This window comes from Misgurnus anguillicaudatus, chromosome 3 (genome assembly GCF_027580225.2).
Source record: "Misgurnus anguillicaudatus chromosome 3, ASM2758022v2, whole genome shotgun sequence".
Taxonomy (NCBI): Eukaryota; Metazoa; Chordata; class Actinopteri; order Cypriniformes; family Cobitidae; genus Misgurnus; species Misgurnus anguillicaudatus.
The window spans coordinates 16518483-16536847 of NC_073339.2; the positions used below are offsets into that span (position 1 = coordinate 16518483).

Genomic DNA, 18365 nt, shown 5'->3' on the forward strand with positions numbered 1-18365 from the left:
AAAATATTATTTTTAATGTAAAAATCTTTATAACATTTAAACATTGTTCTCTGAAAATCTTTACTTCGGCAAAGCTATCAAATCTTATTTGCACGTCTGCGTTTTATTAAATACAAATGAGATTGGGGAGGTACAGATGAGTAGGATTTTCACTAAATAACAACTTTGATCTGTTTCTCAAGCATTACCAATATGTTGTTGCATGGACTACCATGCTGAAAGTGCATATCAGGGTCATTGATGTGTTTTGTTCGAGTGATAAAGTCCTATTTCCTATGCGACACTGCACGAGACTATTGAAGCGGCAAGCATTCATTCATTATCCCAAAATGGCATGCATGCTTTTTGTAGCATGCTCAGTTTTTATAGACAAGGCCCCAGGGTTTTGTTCCTCTGCCAGCCAAAACCACAGAACAAGAAAAAGTAGTTTCTTACATCATCTGATTTTTTTTAACGTTACTCAAGTGGCATCTTGTCTAAGAAACTGCAAAACCAACTCGCGTCAACACTTTTGTGGGAAATGACAGTGCTTTGCCTTTGAGCGCTTCAAGCTTGTTGCCTGTAATTTAGTTGCCATTCCAATCTAAGCCTCTCTGTCTGTCATATCCTGCAATGCTGGCTTTGTATTATAGCCATAAAACCCTCCCAAATTGCCCATCTCCTCTGCAGTCGCCCTGTTGTAGCACCCATGTGATCCTTACCAGGAGTTTGTCCTTTTTAATTCAGCTTTCGAATTGCTTTTGTAACTTTGTAAGCTTGCTCTCTTTCTTGCTCTCTCTCTGTAGATGAGTCGTGGGGACAGTCTTAAAGAGTCCTCTTCCTCCCTCCTCCAGTCCAGTCAGCAAGCAGGCTATCGCTCTGAGCCCAGCCTGGATGGACGAGAGGGGGGAGTAGCGGAGCGAAGCGGGACGGAGCGAACGGGAGGGCCACCTGGAGGACCTCCAGGCTCAGGGATGCCAGGTTACTCTCTCGGAGGGCGCTCGTATCCCTCCTTTTCTGATCCTACGGTTCTCGCCGGCGTCACCTCGCGGTCCTCCAGTGTCCGCTCTTCCCACAACGCCCCGCCATCTGAGGCCACCACTTCCACAAGCTACAAGAGCTTAGCCAATCAGACACCACCGCAGGTTCCACGCAATGGCAGTCTGTCATACGACAGTCTGCTTACACCCTCCGAAAGTCCAGATTTCGAATCTACAGCGCCAGAAATGTCACCCGGGCGACCACGCACGCCAGTCGGATACAGTTCGCCCTTCCTGTCGGCGCAGATCGCTCAGCAACGGGAAGCGGAGCTCCACCAGCCCTCCGCCCTCCTCACGTCTCCGCAGCGGCCAGGGTACCATCGCGGCTCCACCTCCTCTCCTCCCCCTCCGCCCCAACGCGAGCGGGAACGGCTGCTGCACGACTCGCAACCACACCATCATCACCACCACCATCATCACCATCGGCCACCCCGCTTCTCTCGACCTCCCCTGCTTTCCGACCCGGGCCATTCTCAGCCCTCATATGCTTACCGCACCCGCTCTACTGACGTGCCCCTGCCACCCACCTCTCACCCCCCACGCTCACCACATGCCCCACCACTGGGCAAGTCTCTATCTTACTCGAGCGCTGCAGCCGCAGAGATGCAGTACCGCCTGGTCCGCAAAGCCTCGGCCTCGGCCGGGGGAGGGGGCATACAGGCGCCAAAGTGAGTAACTCCCCCTCAAACTTTCGACGCTCTGAGCAGCCTGTTGCCTCCTTCCTCCTGCTCTTCCTCCTCCTCCCAGACTCCTGTGAGTGTATCTCTTTCACTTCTTTCTTGCTTTTTCTTTTTTCCTAGTCTGGAGTTAGCGCTGCATGCTTCAATGCTTTTACTGTCAACTCATTCTGTTTAGGTAGCATTTAAGCAATCTTTGCTTTCATCAGTGTTCTGTTGCTTTCTGCTGCTTGGTTTTATTGAAATGTACATTTTGTTGTTGATGTTTTGTTTTATTTTTTAAGCTAAAGTGTGCCATTTCTGTCTCCAGTGGTACCAGATTGTAAAAGTTAATTGTTTTAAAGCAGGTTCTCAATCTGTTGGATTGCTCATGACAAAGCAGTGCTGGTGTTCTCCATTTAACAGGGATAGGAGAAATTATTAAACATACAATCATACAAACTTGAAACCTGTATTATTGCTATAGTTTTTTATTTATTTATTTTTTATTTGAAAGATGATGAATTAAATGAAAATTTTTTTAATAATATCGTAGCTCAGAATATATGGGAAAACAAATTATTAAATACCTAACCCATTAAACCATTTTAACCCTGGCATCCCCCGGGTCAAATTTGGCCAATGGCTAATAAAAGGGTTCTTGGGTTCTCCAGGGTTAAGGTTTATAACCAAGTTTTTATATAATGAGTAGATACTGAGGGATGCTTACAGCTCAAGGTTGACTATTTTTCTTTTTTCAGTGTTTCCTTGCCAGTGCAGATAAAATGTAGCTGTTTTATTTATTACTTTTTTCACTGATATCTGCTTTGGGAGGCTTTATCAAGCTGATATATGAGATATTTCACAGCCTCAGCTCAAAATCCACAGTGATATCACATACCGGGCAGTCAGTGGTGCATGTTATTATCAATTTGTCATATTTTTTAATACACAAGTGATTACTTGAATGCGCTGAAAATGATTTCAACTGAATGTCTCAGATGTCTCAGACTACACAAAGTATGTTTCAGTATTGTTCTTGTATAATGTCAATAGCCTCGGGTTTGGTTTGGTTTGATTTGAATGCATGCTGCTGCATGTTGTTTTCGCCATCATCATTTTTTTAATGAGAGGACAAAATAAAATAAAGAATTTATTGTTAGGTATGCAAAAAATTCCGTTATAAAGACTGGAAGAGCTAGGACATTTTCATAAATATATAAATATGTGTTTGTATGAAAAATGATGGACATATGTAACTGAGTTAATCAGGGGGTAATATTTATTTTTGGCCAAACTATCCCTTTAAGTATGTAGTAACGGTTGAGGGCCCTGGTAAAAAAAATAATGTTTTGTTTTTCCTCTGTCTGTTTTAGGGACGAGATTCAGATGAAGTCGTATAGTCGGACAAACGGGCAGCCGAAATCATCTCTTCCTCAGTCTCCTTTATCCCCCACTCATCCCGCCACTGTCTCCACTCGCCCGGGTCAGGCCTATTCCAGCGCTGGCTCTTCTCAGAGCCCCGCAAACAAGCCTGGAGGTGGGGTGAAGAAGGTGACCGGTGTCGGAGGGACCACTTATGAGATATCCGTGTAAGAGACGAGCAGCTGCTTTGTTCGGTGGAGAATAGAGCCATAGACTCGCAAATTTTGGCTGCATTGCCGAGTAAAATGATGTAGTGGCCACAGTTAAGATTAAAAGAAAATTTCCTCAAAGCATTTCAGACCTCGAAAAGGAAATCAAGCAGGTTTGGTCATGGAGGAGGAGGAGGAGGGGGTGTTGACATAGCGTGACCAGTCCTATACGAGACTCCTTATAAATCCATTTGGCGGAGCTGTAACGCATAAGGCAAACGGACTGGATTACCTTCATAACTTTTCAGTACAGCGCAAAAAAGATTTCTACATAAATGTGTAAATTGTTCTGTATAGAGAGAAAAAAATGTATCATCGTTTTTCACAGAGTGAAATTTGATTTTTTTTAAGGGGACCTGTGACATGCAGTAGCCATTTCAGACCACTGTGATTGGCATGCGACAATTTTGCGTCTGTGTCCAATCAGCAGCACCAGAAAAGCAAAACAGTAGAAACGTTCAAGAAATGGCCTTTTGCATTATTTAAATGACAGCAGCCTTTTCAACAATGTTTTCAGAGCAGTGGCCTTGGTAATCAAGGATGAAACGTTTTTATTTAATTTTTAAAATGTTGTTTTATATGAATTTATAAATGGTTGATAAGATCAAAATGTTTTTTTTTTCTACAACTGCTCACAAGATTTATTCTCTATGGACATTTATCCATAGTCATGTAGTGGGATGAAGGACTGCTGGCTGCTCCGTCCAAAGAGGAGGCTGGGAAACTGATGAGGTCAGCCAAAAATCACAGTCATGCACAAAGGGTTACTTGTAGCATAAAATGCATTTGACACGGGTGCCCAAACTGTGGGAGGTTTTTCAGAGGTTATCCTGTAAACATTGATTGTCTGCCTCTTAGGTATGTTTTTTTTATTTACGAATATGTGAGAGGCAAATCTTCCCGGTGGCCTTTAATAGCCATCCAAGCAGGATTTAAAGCTTGCTGCTCAATGTCACACAACGCTGGGTTACTATATGAACGCTCTCTGATCGGATGGCAGTTATCTGTCATTGTGAATCCGTGAAAAGCCTTTCGTTTTAAAATATTTTAAGTTGTACTCATGTTCAAAAAAGTTGCAAGACTCATTTCAATCATCGTCTGTCTTTTCAGGTGTATTGATCAACATTTAGATCAGGGCTGGCCAGTCTTGTAACAAAGGGTTTTGTTGGCCAATACAAATGCCATCGGTATACCCTTTCAGAATGATTATAGGAATATTTAGGATCAAAAGATGATGGAGGAAAAGATAAGAAAGTGTACTGTATAGTTCAGTGTGAGTGAACATGGTTGTGGAAATGTGTATGCGTGAATGTGTGTGGTTGAGCATTGGTAATAAACACTTTATAAATCAGTTATGCTTTTCATTTTACCATTCATGGTGTGCTTCCTTTTATCATGTGTGAGATTGGTAGGAAAACTGAGTTTTTGTTACATTTATACATTTGGCAAATTAACTTAACAATGCATTCATGGTACGCGTTTTTGTGTTATTTTCTTCATTCCCGAAACTGCTAAACGCTTGTCAATGCAGATGTTCGACACATGGTGAACCGAGTATTTGTTAAAATGTGGCATCATTTGGTACAAGATGATATCCCAAGAGACTGAAGGATCTAAAAATACAGTACCCTATTGGGTACTCTCATTTGCATTGAATGTCAGCCCACAGGGATGTTACAGTTTTTCTCATGGTTAAGTAAATACAATACAAGTATATACTTGGACTTGCACAGTTTCCCTAATACCGACTCCGATTTAGGTGATTAAACTACACTTTTTCAATGTTATTGCATAAGGTTACAAAATATGTCGTAAATCATAAACGATGTGTTTTAAAAGGCACATTACTTGAAAACAATTAAAGGTAATTTTGACATTGGGTGAGTTTTGTATGCTAAAAACAAATTATTTATAAAAAAAGTTGTATGTTAATAGTTAATGTGATTAAAGGCGGAGTCCACGATGTTTGAAAAACGCTTTGGAAAAGGAGACGGGCCGACTACCAAAATACACTTATAGCCAATCAGCAGTAAGGAGCGTGTCTACTAACCGACATCCTTGCCGGGTTGCGTATGTGTGGGGTGGGTCTATCAACAGAAGGTCCAGATTCTATTGGGGTGGGAGCGTGTTTGTTTAGGTGATTTCAAATATCAACATTGGCTTTCAAACATCATGGACTCCGCCTTTAACTATACGTGTGGTTACAGTGCTAGAATAAGCTTGAGGGCAGCTGACTTTAAAGATACTAAAAATTACCTTGGGACCAGAAATATAGTTTTGAGAAAATAAATGTAGTTTTAAGTGAAAGGTCCTTTAATCATTTGTTATCTAAAACAATTGGATTTATAGACATTGGACGCACGGTTTTGGCCAGAAGGGATACAGCAAACGCATAGATCTCACAAGAATGTTGGGTTTAGGTTGGGGCCAAGATTATGATTATGATATCGAAACAGCGGTCCCGGGGCATATACATTGAAGCCGGTTTAGTTGGTTAGCCACTAGCCAGGTAAGTTAAGGATTAGTTTGTGCAAATACTGGGTTTTGGGTTCCATGAAAATAGCTTGTACCAACACGGCCTATTCACATTGGCTTGGTTTTGTCAACTTGAAGACTTAAAAGCAACACTATGTAGTTTCCATGTAAAAATGTTAACAATTATAAAATGTACTCTTATTTTTATTTAATCGCAGATTGTTGTAATATGCGTGTGACTTGCGAATGTAATGCTCAGTTAAAGGCGGGGTGCATGATTTTTGAATCGGAGGACAAATGGCTGCTCGAAATGGTTTAGATACAAGGTGATCGCGTTGAAAATAAAGGCGTTTGTCAAGCGTTAGAAGCATTTGAAACATTGCCGCGGCTCATTTAAGAAAATGACTGCCACGAAGAGATGCCGCTTAGTTTGAGGTAGTGCTAAAAATAATACAGAAACAGGATGATCATCATCTCATTATCTGTTACCACTGAAATGTAGATGTAATGTTTTTCCAAATCTAAGCCCATCTTATGCGGAAGGCAGGTCTAACTCACTGTGTGCGAGAAAGCCCTTGTCTGTTCTAGAACGAATGCAGCAAAGATATTTAATGCTAATGTATGAGGCATATAGGCCTACGCTGAGTTTTATTTATTTATGATGAGGTGCATTCTAGTTAACAATGCAATGCAAGTGAACGCGCCGTGCCGGCGACTTCATGCATGGACCAGTTATTATATTATCTGCTATATTTGCTTTTTATTTATTGAACACATGCAATTGGTTGATAAAACATTTATTAAAATTAAGATTCAATTTATACAAAATGAAATTCACTTTAAAGAAAGGCTTTCTACAAAGCAAAACTTAAGTGGTAAAAATCATGTCTGAGGATTTACAAAAACAAAACTTCATCTGCACTTTACTGTTAGCCTAAAAGACGTTTAATGTTAATAATTTGGAACACAATCAGGAGAGACTTTAATTTAAATTTTTTACTGCTGTATTTTATTTACTATTCTAATGAAGGAATTTACCAAAAAAAGACTGTAGCATTTACTTTTCGCAAAACTTGTGAGAGTGAGAACCCAAACGCAGTGACCTCACGCCAAATGTTTTTATTGGTTTATTAAGTACAAAGAGACGAGTTATGAAAAAAGTGTGAGGGATTTGTTCACTTCACACAAAAAGATCTTGAAAAGAGATTACTAACTGTAGCGTTTAGTCCGCTGTCTATAATAGCCTAATTTCAGCCTAATATAATAGATCACTTTTTTTAACCGACAACTTTGACCGGTTAACGTTGATACTGTCAACCATCGGTCAAACGGTCATCGGTTAAAGGCGCTCTAAGCGAATTGAAGTGTTTTAGACCATAAAACCTTTTTTGTTACATACCGGAAACATCTCCTCACTATCTGCTTGCTGCCTGTCCGCTGATCAAACTGTACGGCAATATCAACAAGTGGCCAAACCTAGCATCACAAAACAAAGTATTCCAGCCAATAAATGACAAAAAGGATTTGGGGGTGGGGGTTGGGCGCGTTCATGAAAGCACGGAAGGGAGGGGGAGGAGTTAGCTACGCTCCGTCTGTTTGAAAACAGTTTCAAACGTCAACAATAACTAACGTCTCGCAGGTTCGCTTAGAGCGCCTTTATCATCCCGAGTACCAAAACACAACTGTAGCCAATCAGCAGTAAGGGGTGTGTCTACTAATCGACATCGTTTCCTGGGTTGCACATGTGTGGGGTGGGTCTATCAAAAGAAGGTCCAGATTCTTTTTGGGTAGGGGCGTGTTTGTTTGGGTAATTTCAAATATCAACATTGGCTTTGAGAGATCGTGCACCCCGCCTTTAACTTAAACAAACCAGGCTTCTTGACCCATCCTGCATATGCAACCTCCGCAGTCTACAGCTTTCGGATTGAGAAACGGCCAAAATTATGTTCAAATTCAAACGCGGGTATGTCACACAACCAGCTTTCTGAAATATCCCCTTTCTAGATGGGATACAGCTACGGCCTAAATCCCGTGAAATGTTGGGTTTAGGGTTAGTATAAAAACAAAGCTCATCCGGCGAGATTTCTGCGTTTGCTGTGTCCCTTCTAGCTACAACCCGGACGCACGCGTGTTGTCACGGTTACGCTACGCGCCTGGACCAAAAGTAACTTCTTCCAGTCTTATGTTTGTTTATCGGTCTGGCCAGTGGCTAAGCTCATCTTTGAAACAAATACCTTGTCGAAAATATAAAATGTTTCGGTTGCCTAAAGATGACGGGAGACTCACTATTGTGTGAAGAGACGTTTGAAAGCCAGGCAAGAATTCAATCCAAATATTTTGTTCTATTCACATACTGACATATAATCTCATATACTCATACTGCATATATTACAAAGTGTAGTTATGCATTTGATGTGAAGGATTCGTTCTTGGTTATTTTTCCAAAGTTTGAATTTACACCAAACATGATGCTGAAGAACAGAGTGGTTTATTTGAAAAACATCCATCGACAACCACTCAAAACACTTCATATTCTAGACAATCGATTCATTGACAAAGATTAGTGAAAACCGTAACGGGCACAAGAACAATGTTGCTTTTATAATCTGTGGATTACAAGAAGGTTCTGCATTAAGATATTGACAATTACAGCGTCCAACAGCGACAGTAAAAGTTGTACATTAACATTAAGACTGCCTGCAGCTTTTGTCTGTGCCTGTCAGTGTAAAATAAAAATGAAATGTTAAAGGCACGTAATATTTAGTGCCAAATAATAATAAAAAATACACAAAAAAGTATTAAGACTTGTATTCAGTCCGAAAAACTCAATTCGAGTTTTACATCACAGAACCCAGACTAACATTAGCATCATAGCAATGTTTTGAATACTCTATATCTTGTGTGGAAGATTTTTTTCATGACAAGAAAACAATATTGGCATAAACCGAAAGACTGTCCCTTTAAATATCACAGAAACCAGTAGCTAGTCAGTACAAGCCAACAGGGGCGTATTAAATAATTAGTAGATTTAACAAAAAAAGGAGTGACTTTCGATAAAAAAAAGGAATGATATTAATAATGGAGAAAGAAAAGAACCGAAAAGATTTATATCCCAATAGTGATGCCTTTGCAACACACAATAACCCCTTACTAAATAATCAATTATTAAAATATATTAGAGGTAGATGTCCAATATTAAATTATGTTTAACTTAACTAAAATATTAACACATCTGACAGTGACAGAATCATCAATGCCCTGTTCAAATTCTGAATGATGACTGTTAGGATGTCCGAGCATACGAAATGTGTATTATTAATATTTATTTGCTAGTAGACTGATTTTGCTATTAGGTAAATTAATCTATGTTATACAGTAAAAGAAAACTCATTCTGTTTGTTCAACTAGGTGAAAACAGCACACTGAACATTAGCAAAATATCATCCAGTCCCATTCTGACATCACAGCGCTCTTCAGTAGCACATGCACAGTCTATTTGTCCTTCTTGCTTTCTGTGTCCATCGCGCTGATGGTTTCAGCCTCAGGTTCCTCCTCCTCAGGCACAGGGGAAAACACAGGTTCAATGGGCATCTCGCTCTTCTCTCCTTTCGTCTTATTGAGCTTCTTGGACTTCTGGTACAGCTCGTTGAGGTTAAACTCTCGGATGATGTTTTCCTAGGAATTAAAGAAAAAACATTGTCGACTCGCAGCACAGTTTCATGCTTGTAGTTCAGCTAAATATTTAGTTATTATAAAAAGCACAAAAATTTGTGATGACGGGATCACTAAGTGGAAAAGCTAGCATGTGTTATAACTGTACTTGTTTCCCACAAGGGCAAAATGCTCTTCTTCTTCGTGTAGTAGTATTATATTATAATTAAAAGAATCACCATCAGTGCATGTAATATACGAGTAAACCTCACCTCCGTAAACGTCCATGACACTGCCCTTCCCTTCTTGTCCACCTGAGGGCGCCTCATAATTTCTTTTCCTCCCTGGAAGACCACCAGAGAAGGCAACTGCTTTGAGAGAGGGGATGTGCTGACCCTATACCTGAGACAAATAACAGAAAACATTGTCAAAATGATTTGATCTGTTGAACATTGCTCAATATACCAAATCCGGTGGCAAACCGAAGGACTTACTTCTTAGACACTTCACTGTAGCGCCCAATATCCACTTTACCGAATTTAAGCCCTGCACAGTTGTACCTGCGTGAAGTTAAATGATTAAGAATACATATCAAAACAATTCAATTAGAACAAGTGTTACAGTGCAAGTCGCTTTAGATGTAAATTTAAGACAAACATCTGAATGTTTGAAATTAGTTACCTGGAGAAAAAATATAATAGTGCCAATGTTCATTTCTTTTCTTTTTTAAATACTTGAAAAAAATGTTGTTTTAAATGGATGACCAAATAATAAAAAGTTTATAAAGCATCTTGAGGCGAGATATGAATGATAAAATGCCAAGAGAACAATTCTATATGAAGGTGGGCTGCTTTGAAGATGTTAAAATATCACTTTCAAATCACAACAGTATTCCATTTGTTCCAAAATAGTTACATTTGTGTTTTGATACGTTTACCATCATTCTTACATGTAGAAAGACACATAAAGAATGAATAAGTGACTTTCTGAATTGTTATTTCTGTGTATTAGAAGCAAAATTCTTACTTCAAGGAGAGATCGGCAAAGACAGAGGCGAAAGATTGACATTCTGGTGACCAGTTAGCAAAAAACTCCACAAGCCAGGTCACCCTGTGGTCCTTCTCCAACTCCTCCTAAAACCAAGAGTAAACTTATACTCACTAACATTAACTAAACACTTAAAAATGCAGCTGTGGCATTACAGGAGCACCAGCCTAACGGCAGTAATGTTAATGTTTGACTATGAACACAGCTGAAATTTGAGCACGGAGCCAAATAATGGGAGGGTAAAACCTAGGTGGATGGTTGAGGGTTAAAACTGATTGGTAATGCTGGGTTCACACCAAACGCGAATAGAGCGTCAAATTCACGTCTAGTTTGCCTCTTGAACATTTTGAATGCATGTAAAAAGCAAGCGTTTAAAGCGAAATTGATGCTTGTCCGAGGCGAAATCCACTTCTTGTGGAAAGGGCAAGGAGGGACTCCGGGCAGGCCTGCCACCCACAGCAGCAAGCAGGCTCCTGATTGGTTAACGCAGTGCAAATTCATTTGCGCGGCAAGACCTTCAGACATGCGTAAAAACGTCTTTACATTAAAATCATTCACGCCAGACGCTCTATTCACGTTTGGTGTGAACACAGCATTAGAATAAAGCAACAGCGCATGATTTGAGGCATCATAATAATGGATAAATAAGCAATTACTACTTTTACTGTTCTTGTAGTTTAAGTGTACAATGCAAAAGGTCATGGGTTTAATTCCCAGGGAGCACAAATACTAAAAAAAGTATAGCTTGAATGAACTAAAGTCGCTTTGGATAAAAGCCAAATGCATAAAAATGTAAATGTAACTCTTGGAAGTCAGACACGCTGGAGTGGTTTTATTACCCAAAGAGAAGGTTTCCCCGACAGGGCTTATCCTAGTCCCAGACTAAAATGCATGTTGAGCTGCCTTAATTTAAAAACACCTTGTACTGACATATCTTAAAATATATCAGTGACATTGTTTTGTCTCAGGATGCACAGTATTGTTTTGGTAAGGTATAGTACTGTACTAAAGTCTTAGGCAACCACCACCAGCTTTGTTGTATTAGCAAAGTTTTAATGTCCATCCATATTTATTTGTCATTTTTTTTAAAGATACAAACAGAAAATTCAGGAAAATATGTACACAAAGTTAAAAACTACATTTTCAGAACTAAATGTCTTCTTCAGGCATCAGTCAGTGTTTAGTGTGACCTCTGTTGGCACATCATAAGCCTTTTTGAGGAGACTGAAGTCCTGAAGTCATTTGATTAGAATTAGAAATTAGGATTTTATTTCATTTAGGTTTAAGAGATCAGACTGCAGTTACCTACCATTGCTCAAGTGGAAGGGGAGTTTACCCTAAATACTTAACACTTCAGCTTATACTTTTATACTGTTTTTTTATACTAAATACACATTTCCTGTATTTTCTGCTTGTATTTTAATAAAGAGACTAAGAAATAATTATATATAATCATTACACCAATGCAAAAACCACAAATCTAATGGTGGCATAAGACTTTTGCCCAGTATTGTATGTTTGCAAAAACTACTTTTATGTTCTAATATAACTAAGGCCTAGTCCTGGCTTAACCTAAACCATGTCCAGGATAAAATTTTAAAAATCAGCAGTCTATGCTTAGTGTCTAAAATGCCAGCTTTGCTTGGTATTAACTAATGTTTCATTGAATGAATGTGCATGATCTGAAAAGATCCGAAATTCTCACGTCAATGGTTTTGTCACTGAAGTATTTGATGTATTCTGGGCCCATGTACAGTGGAGGTTTGCAGGTCATCAGGAAAACTGTATGAGACATTTGATAGAGCATTAGAGAACAGAAAAACCAACAACCATTTTTACAATCTATTTAAAATTCATCTTGGTTTATAGGGTGTATGCGAGTGATGGACTGAAGAAAAAAAATCCTGAAAGATACTGACCAATGCACAGGGTCAAGTAGAGAAGCCCCAAACGTATGTCCAGTCTGAAGAACAGAATCACATTGGCCACTTTACTGAAGAGGATAATGTTGCCCACGTGCTGCTCAACTGTGACTGTAGATCAAAAATGAGAGAGAACATTTTATATTCAGTCTTAAAGGGATAGTTCACTCAAAAATGAAAATTCTGTCATCATTTACTCATTCTCATATTGTTACAAGCCTGTATACATTTATGTGTTCTGATGAACACAAAGGAAGATATTTTGAGGAATGTTTGTAACCAAACTGATCATGAGCCCCATTCACTTCCATTCATTTTTCCTACCATGAAAGTGAATGGGGCTCATGATCAGTTTGGTTTCAAACATTCCTCAAAATATTTCAAAATATTAAATAAATGTATACAGGTTTGTAACAACATGAGGGTAAGTAAATTATGACAGAATTTTAATTTTTAGATGAACTATCCGCTTAAAAGGTGCACTTACAAGAAAACAGGCACTGTTTTGTTTTAGAACTGAGACACAAACACGGAATGACAAAGAAAAGTGCTTTAACAACAAACACACCAACAACCGTCACAGGGGGCACACAAGGTGCCTACATGTTTAGTGTATAAACAAACGTTTGTTTATGGCATTTATACATTAGACATCAACGTGCTTTTAACGTTTGCATGACAAAAACACTTACTTGCTCTTCTGTTCTTCATCATGACTATAGCACTAAGAAACATCAAAATCTCGACCTCTCTCTGCAAAAAAAAAAAAAAAATGGCAGAACAATTCTGAGACAGTAAAACAGGTTGCTAACATTTAACAAAGTTTATTTCCACGTGCATCATTTGTATGTAATAAAATGCAGTCGTTTTCAAGGGCTTGATCTCTGTACATTTCGGTGTATGGCAACTAAACCCCCACCCTATCAAATAATCCACACCATCGTCTGATCCCCACTGCCCCCCTTTTTTATTTCAAAGCAAGGTGGCCCATGAAATGTCTGTTTTATACGAACCCAGTCGAAATCGCACGAATTGCCATCCTCCCGTTGCGTCGAAAGATGTTCACAAATCCCAGGCGTTTTGCGGATCGCCAAAAACGCGAGACACATAAATAACGAAGCTACATAGTAGGGTCTTAGTAGCCATTTGTACACTTGTGGCAAATGATACAGAAACGCGAAAAGAGGCGTTAATATGGCCATTTCTGTCTGTCTTTCAGAAAACAAGTGCTGCTGTGATGTACCGAGACGGCAAGGTCCGCATCAACGCCGTTATAGCTGCGAGAAAATATACGTCGGCAAATGAATTAAACGATTTAAAGGGACAGAGGTCAATGCGGACGAAGAAAAAACTCGCCACGCCCCTCACGCTGATTTGCGAGTTCACCGAAACGCCAGCGCACATTGGTTGTGACGTCACGTAAAGGGGAAGGAACCGGAAGATGATCGCGTTCCGCGTACCGTAATAAGTCAACGTAAAGCGACGATGCGTAACTAAAACACAAAAATAATAGTTTATCACTTTTAAAATAACGATTTAAACGTCAAAAGTATGATATTGTGCAGCAACACGATGCACATTTAAAACGCCAGGATTTAGAAAAATCTACAAATGGTTAATTTACGAACACGCTTTAAGTCTAATACGGTAAATTGCGCAGAACCGGAAGTGATTGTCAACAGAGGGAGCTGATCGTTCAGAGACGATTAGCAATACAAACGTCAACACATCTAACGTAGTAATAACACAAAGTAATAACGGCGCATAACAGATCGTTGAACATGACAGAAATCTTCTCCTCGCTATATGGACAGCCTGATCCCCAGGGATCTGCGGGAGGGTCTGCGCTCGGGTTTGGGCCTGGGAAAGTGCCCCAAAACTTGATGTCGTTCTCCCATCAGATGGTGGATGAAGGACCCCAGCTAAGAAAACCCGCAGCGATGAATGAGCCGTTTTACCTCCTGCGTGAGCTGCCCAGTGAGTGACAATATTGTGTTGTCTGACATTGCTTTAATAATGTAGAATGTAGTACTATGGTATTACCATGGTATTGTTATTGCATGTTCACTATAGTGTTGTCTCTATGTGGATTACTTAAGTTAACATCCTCTTATCTTCTTGTTTCCATGGAGAATGAGCTGACAGGACACACTAATCTCATCACACACTACAACCTTGAACACGCTTATAACAAGTTTTGTGGAAAGAAGGTGAAGGAGAAACTCAGCAACTTCCTACCTGAACTTCCTGGTATGATTGATTTTAATTCCTGAGTCTAGATCAGTCTTACTAAACAAAAGATTAAACACATTTTGATACTGAAACTGCATTGTTCTGTACCAGGTATGATTGACAGCCCCGGTATTCAGGACAACAGCTCTCTGCACTCTCTCATTGAAAAACCACCAGTGTGCAACAACTCCTTCAGTCCCTTCACCGGGGCGATGCTAACCGGCTTCAGGCTACACACAGGCCCTGTAAGTGTGTGGATGAGTGTACAAAATATACATTGCCTCTGAGAGGTGTGCATATGTCTTTCTTTGCTATTGTTTGTGGGAAAGATGCTCTGTGTGATTTTTGTGACATCTTTCTCTTGCTTGCCAAAGTTGCCAGAGCAATACAGACTGATGCACATTCAACCACCGAAGAAGAAGAATAAACACAAGCATAAACATCACAGACCGCAGGATCCCCTACCACCAGGTGACGGTCATACACAACACGATCACATAAAGAGGGAGATGCGTGCTTTCGTAGATAAAAACTCACACTTTTTTCCACAGAAACTCCCTCAGATTCAGACCATAAGAAGAAGAAGAAAAAGAAAGATGATGACCCGGACAGAAAGAAAAAGAAGAAAGATAAGAAGAAGAAGAAGGTAAAGGCTTACTGACCTAAGTCTAAGGGCTCTATCTTACACCCGGCGCAATGCAGTACAAAGCGCGACGCAAGTGTATTTTGCTAGTTTCGACCCGGCGCAATTATAATTTTCACGTTTAGCGCCACGTTGTTTAAATAGCAAATGCATTTGCGCCCATGGGCGTTCTTATCTAAAAACGAAGTGTGTTCAGACGCTTTGTTGGCGTGTTGCTATTTTGAGGCAACTAAAGTAGATTACGTCATTGACCAACTAAAACCTGCTCTAAAGTCAATGGCGCAATATGTTTTTTGTTATTTAGAAATATGCGCTATATAAACGGGACGACAACGCAGGTTTGCTTATCACATACATGAATGCTCAGCAGCACAAAAACGCTTTTAAATATAAAAAGATTAAAGGATTGAATGTAAAAGATTATTATTGAGTCTCTTGGACATAAATGAGGACTAATTATGAGACGTTAGAAGGCGTAAAGAGCTGCTTCACCTGTAGCCTGGTAAGTTAATAAATGCTTTGCTTTAAACAAATGCATCTGTTTTTAAATGTTTTTTTTAAATGCTACCTCACGGATTTATTGTATATAATGACCCTGTACCTGTGGATATGGTGAGATGAGAAACATTTTTAAGTAATGCTTAAAAAAAACTCTGCTTAAAAAACGCTGTCCAAGTGCTGAAACATGCGAGAATTTACAGTTTGTAAATTCTTTATCTCCTGTTTGTTACAAATAAATTATTTTTAGAGTACAAACCTTTTCTATCTTTTTGATGATATTGGATAGCCATACATTTAAAGCAATTAAAAGCTTGCTTTTTTACTTCCATGACTAAAAGAAAACGGGTTCAATACAAGTGAAAAACAACACAATTATTTAAAATTAATCTTAAACTGGGGGTCTTCTTCCTCCGCTTAGTTTTTCAGTTTACAAACTCCGTCATCTAAATAGGTATTAGACATAGCGCCAGCACAACTGACTTTTAAAGGGGATGAGAGCTGAGACTCTCATTGGTTTATTGCACGTTACGCCCAAAATACTCCCATTAATGATTAAAAAAATAGGACCAACCCTTTTCGACCATGGGCTTGGCGCACAAACCATTTTTCTCGTCGTTAAATTAGCAAAAGTGGATTCGGACACGCCCATTTAGACGATACGCTTAGATCGTTAAAGGCCCTAAATGTCAAGAAACAAACCACATGGAATTTATTACTTAGTAAAAAATCTTGACCTTGGCCTATGCACGTTCAAGAGTTTATTTATAAGCTAATATTATATTATATAGTGTCTAGTTTAGCACTTAAATTGTGATTAAACATGGACTGATACATACGATGAAATCTGTTTTTATCAATTGTTGTTTCGGTTTTCAGAATCGCCACAGTCCTGATCACCCGGGTATGACAGGGTCTCAGTCCAGCAGCAGTAATCTGAGATAAAAAACTGCCTGAATCACAAACGAACAGGAAGAAGTTGAAGCACAACCTGAAAGATTGGGCTTCAACAGATGTTACACTTCTAATGTTTTGCAATGAGATTCAGATGTTTGTATATACTGTATGTGTGTGAGGACATCATTAATGTATTATTGGTAACCCATCATATGCGTTACATTTCTAAGTGTTGAAGCGTCAAAGTGCCTCTGTGTCTATTTATGAGTATGATGAAAAATTTATACATTTCCATTCAACTTTTTAAGAAAATGTTTTACAAATAAAAAAACAGAAAAATTGGCTGATTTTTAAAGTTTTTCTTTAAGCACATTTACAGTCGTGAACACCGCATGACCAATGCAAGCACCATTATGTTGGAAAATCAACAGATACATTGAAAACATATATAGTATATATAACATTTTCTAGATTTTTCTCCATATATCTTACTGGGCAATTAAAAATAAACAAAGAATAAAGTGCAAACTGTCCTCTGGATTAACAAGATAAAATGACCCATCTATTATTTCTTTAAAGCAGCATTTCCACAGTGTCCATGTCCAATGTGAAGACACAGATTTAATAAAGATGTATCTACTGAGAACTTAAAAAAGAAAACAAAGATAAAACAGGCACAAGACCACAGGTTTAATTTTAAACCCAAAATAATGATCCATCATGTCAAGAAAAGTGACATTACATAAAGCCTGGCATCATTTACCAGACTTGAAAGTCTTCTTGATAGGAGATCAGGGGCTTCATTTATAAAATGCGTGCTTGTGATTTAAAAAACTAATTTATTTACAGAAAAAGCGTGTATGCTTTATTTTTTTAAATGTAAAAAATATCGTGATCTTGATGTATTATTTATGCCCAATTAATGTCATGTACATATAAAAGAGCACATGTCATTGTTTAAATCCTTTTTGAGCAGCAAAAAATGATTGCTTATATTAAGTGGTGTAGAAATGGGTAAGTTACTCTTAATTTATGCCCTCACTTTTAGGTTGAACGCCCTGTGTTATAAACAGTGACATATGAGACTAGTCTTGCATATTTAGTTCACCCCATATTGGGCCGGTATTGTCACTTCTGCTGCTTGACTTTTCAACATAAGGATAATTATGAAATTAATATTATTAATATTTAGAAGTGGGTATACCCCATGCCATCTAATAAAGAAGTGGGTATACGTCTGCTCAGACTGTTTTGGATTTTTGTGTAAGCACACTTTACGATCAAACATACGCACGCTTTATAAATGAGCCCCCTGGTTTGCCTATAAGGTTTTACATTTACCTGAGTGGGACTAAACAATACCTTCACAAACATAATAAACAAAAAATACATGTTTATTCATATTAGTAAATTTGAATATGTCTGTAACCTGCACAAACATATGCTATCATGTCATTTAAAATCAGGACTCTTAAATATGAAGGTGCTAAATGATGTCATAGATATGAAGAACCACAGAAAAGTCTTTATAGTGAAAAAAGTTCTCAGTAAATTTAAGCTTTTTTAAGAAACTTAAAAGTATTTTGGGGGAACCAAAAATGGTTCCTCTATGACATCATTGTGAAGAACCGTTTAAGAACCTTAATTTTTAAGAGTGTGAAACAGCATTTCATTGCTCTTAACATTAGACC

At 38.8% G+C, this 18365-nt stretch overlaps 3 protein-coding genes across 9 annotated transcripts in view; 2 read left to right on the forward strand and 1 right to left on the reverse strand.

The window, feature by feature from the left end:
• The window catches only part of zdhhc5a (zDHHC palmitoyltransferase 5a), a 32384-nt gene extending 27724 nt beyond the window's left edge, over positions 1-4660 (forward strand). For 6 of the 7 annotated variants that reach the window (XM_055204878.2, XM_055204879.2, XM_055204881.2 and 3 more), the window contains 2 exons: positions 786-1687; positions 3052-4660. In XM_055204878.2, coding sequence (XP_055060853.2) covers positions 786-1687; positions 3052-3271 — 1122 coding nt within the window. In that variant the 3' untranslated portion in view covers positions 3272-4660. Of the gene's footprint in view, positions 1-785; positions 1773-3051 lie in introns of all 7 variants that reach the window. The other variant, XR_008644383.2, reaches the window with a different exon arrangement.
• Positions 4661-8250: 3590 nt separating this feature from the next.
• On the reverse strand, positions 8251-13748 carry tmx2b (thioredoxin-related transmembrane protein 2b). The gene is made up of 8 exons (XM_055204888.2): positions 13418-13748; positions 13097-13157; positions 12402-12515; positions 12188-12264; positions 10462-10568; positions 9930-9995; positions 9708-9837; positions 8251-9459 (listed from the first exon to the last, which is right to left on the reverse strand). Exons 1-8 carry the CDS (start codon positions 13604-13606, stop codon positions 9277-9279), a joined length of 927 nt encoding a protein of 308 aa, XP_055060863.1. The 5' UTR covers positions 13607-13748; the 3' UTR covers positions 8251-9276.
• A 160-nt stretch (positions 13749-13908) lies between these two features.
• On the forward strand, positions 13909-17016 carry med19b (mediator complex subunit 19b). Its single transcript, XM_073862438.1, has 6 exons — positions 13909-14378; positions 14529-14654; positions 14748-14881; positions 15011-15107; positions 15188-15282; positions 16657-17016. The coding sequence occupies exons 1-6, from the start codon at positions 14186-14188 to the stop codon at positions 16720-16722; spliced, it is 711 nt and encodes a 236-aa protein (XP_073718539.1). The 5' UTR covers positions 13909-14185; the 3' UTR covers positions 16723-17016.
• The last annotated feature ends 1349 nt before the right edge of the window (positions 17017-18365 follow it).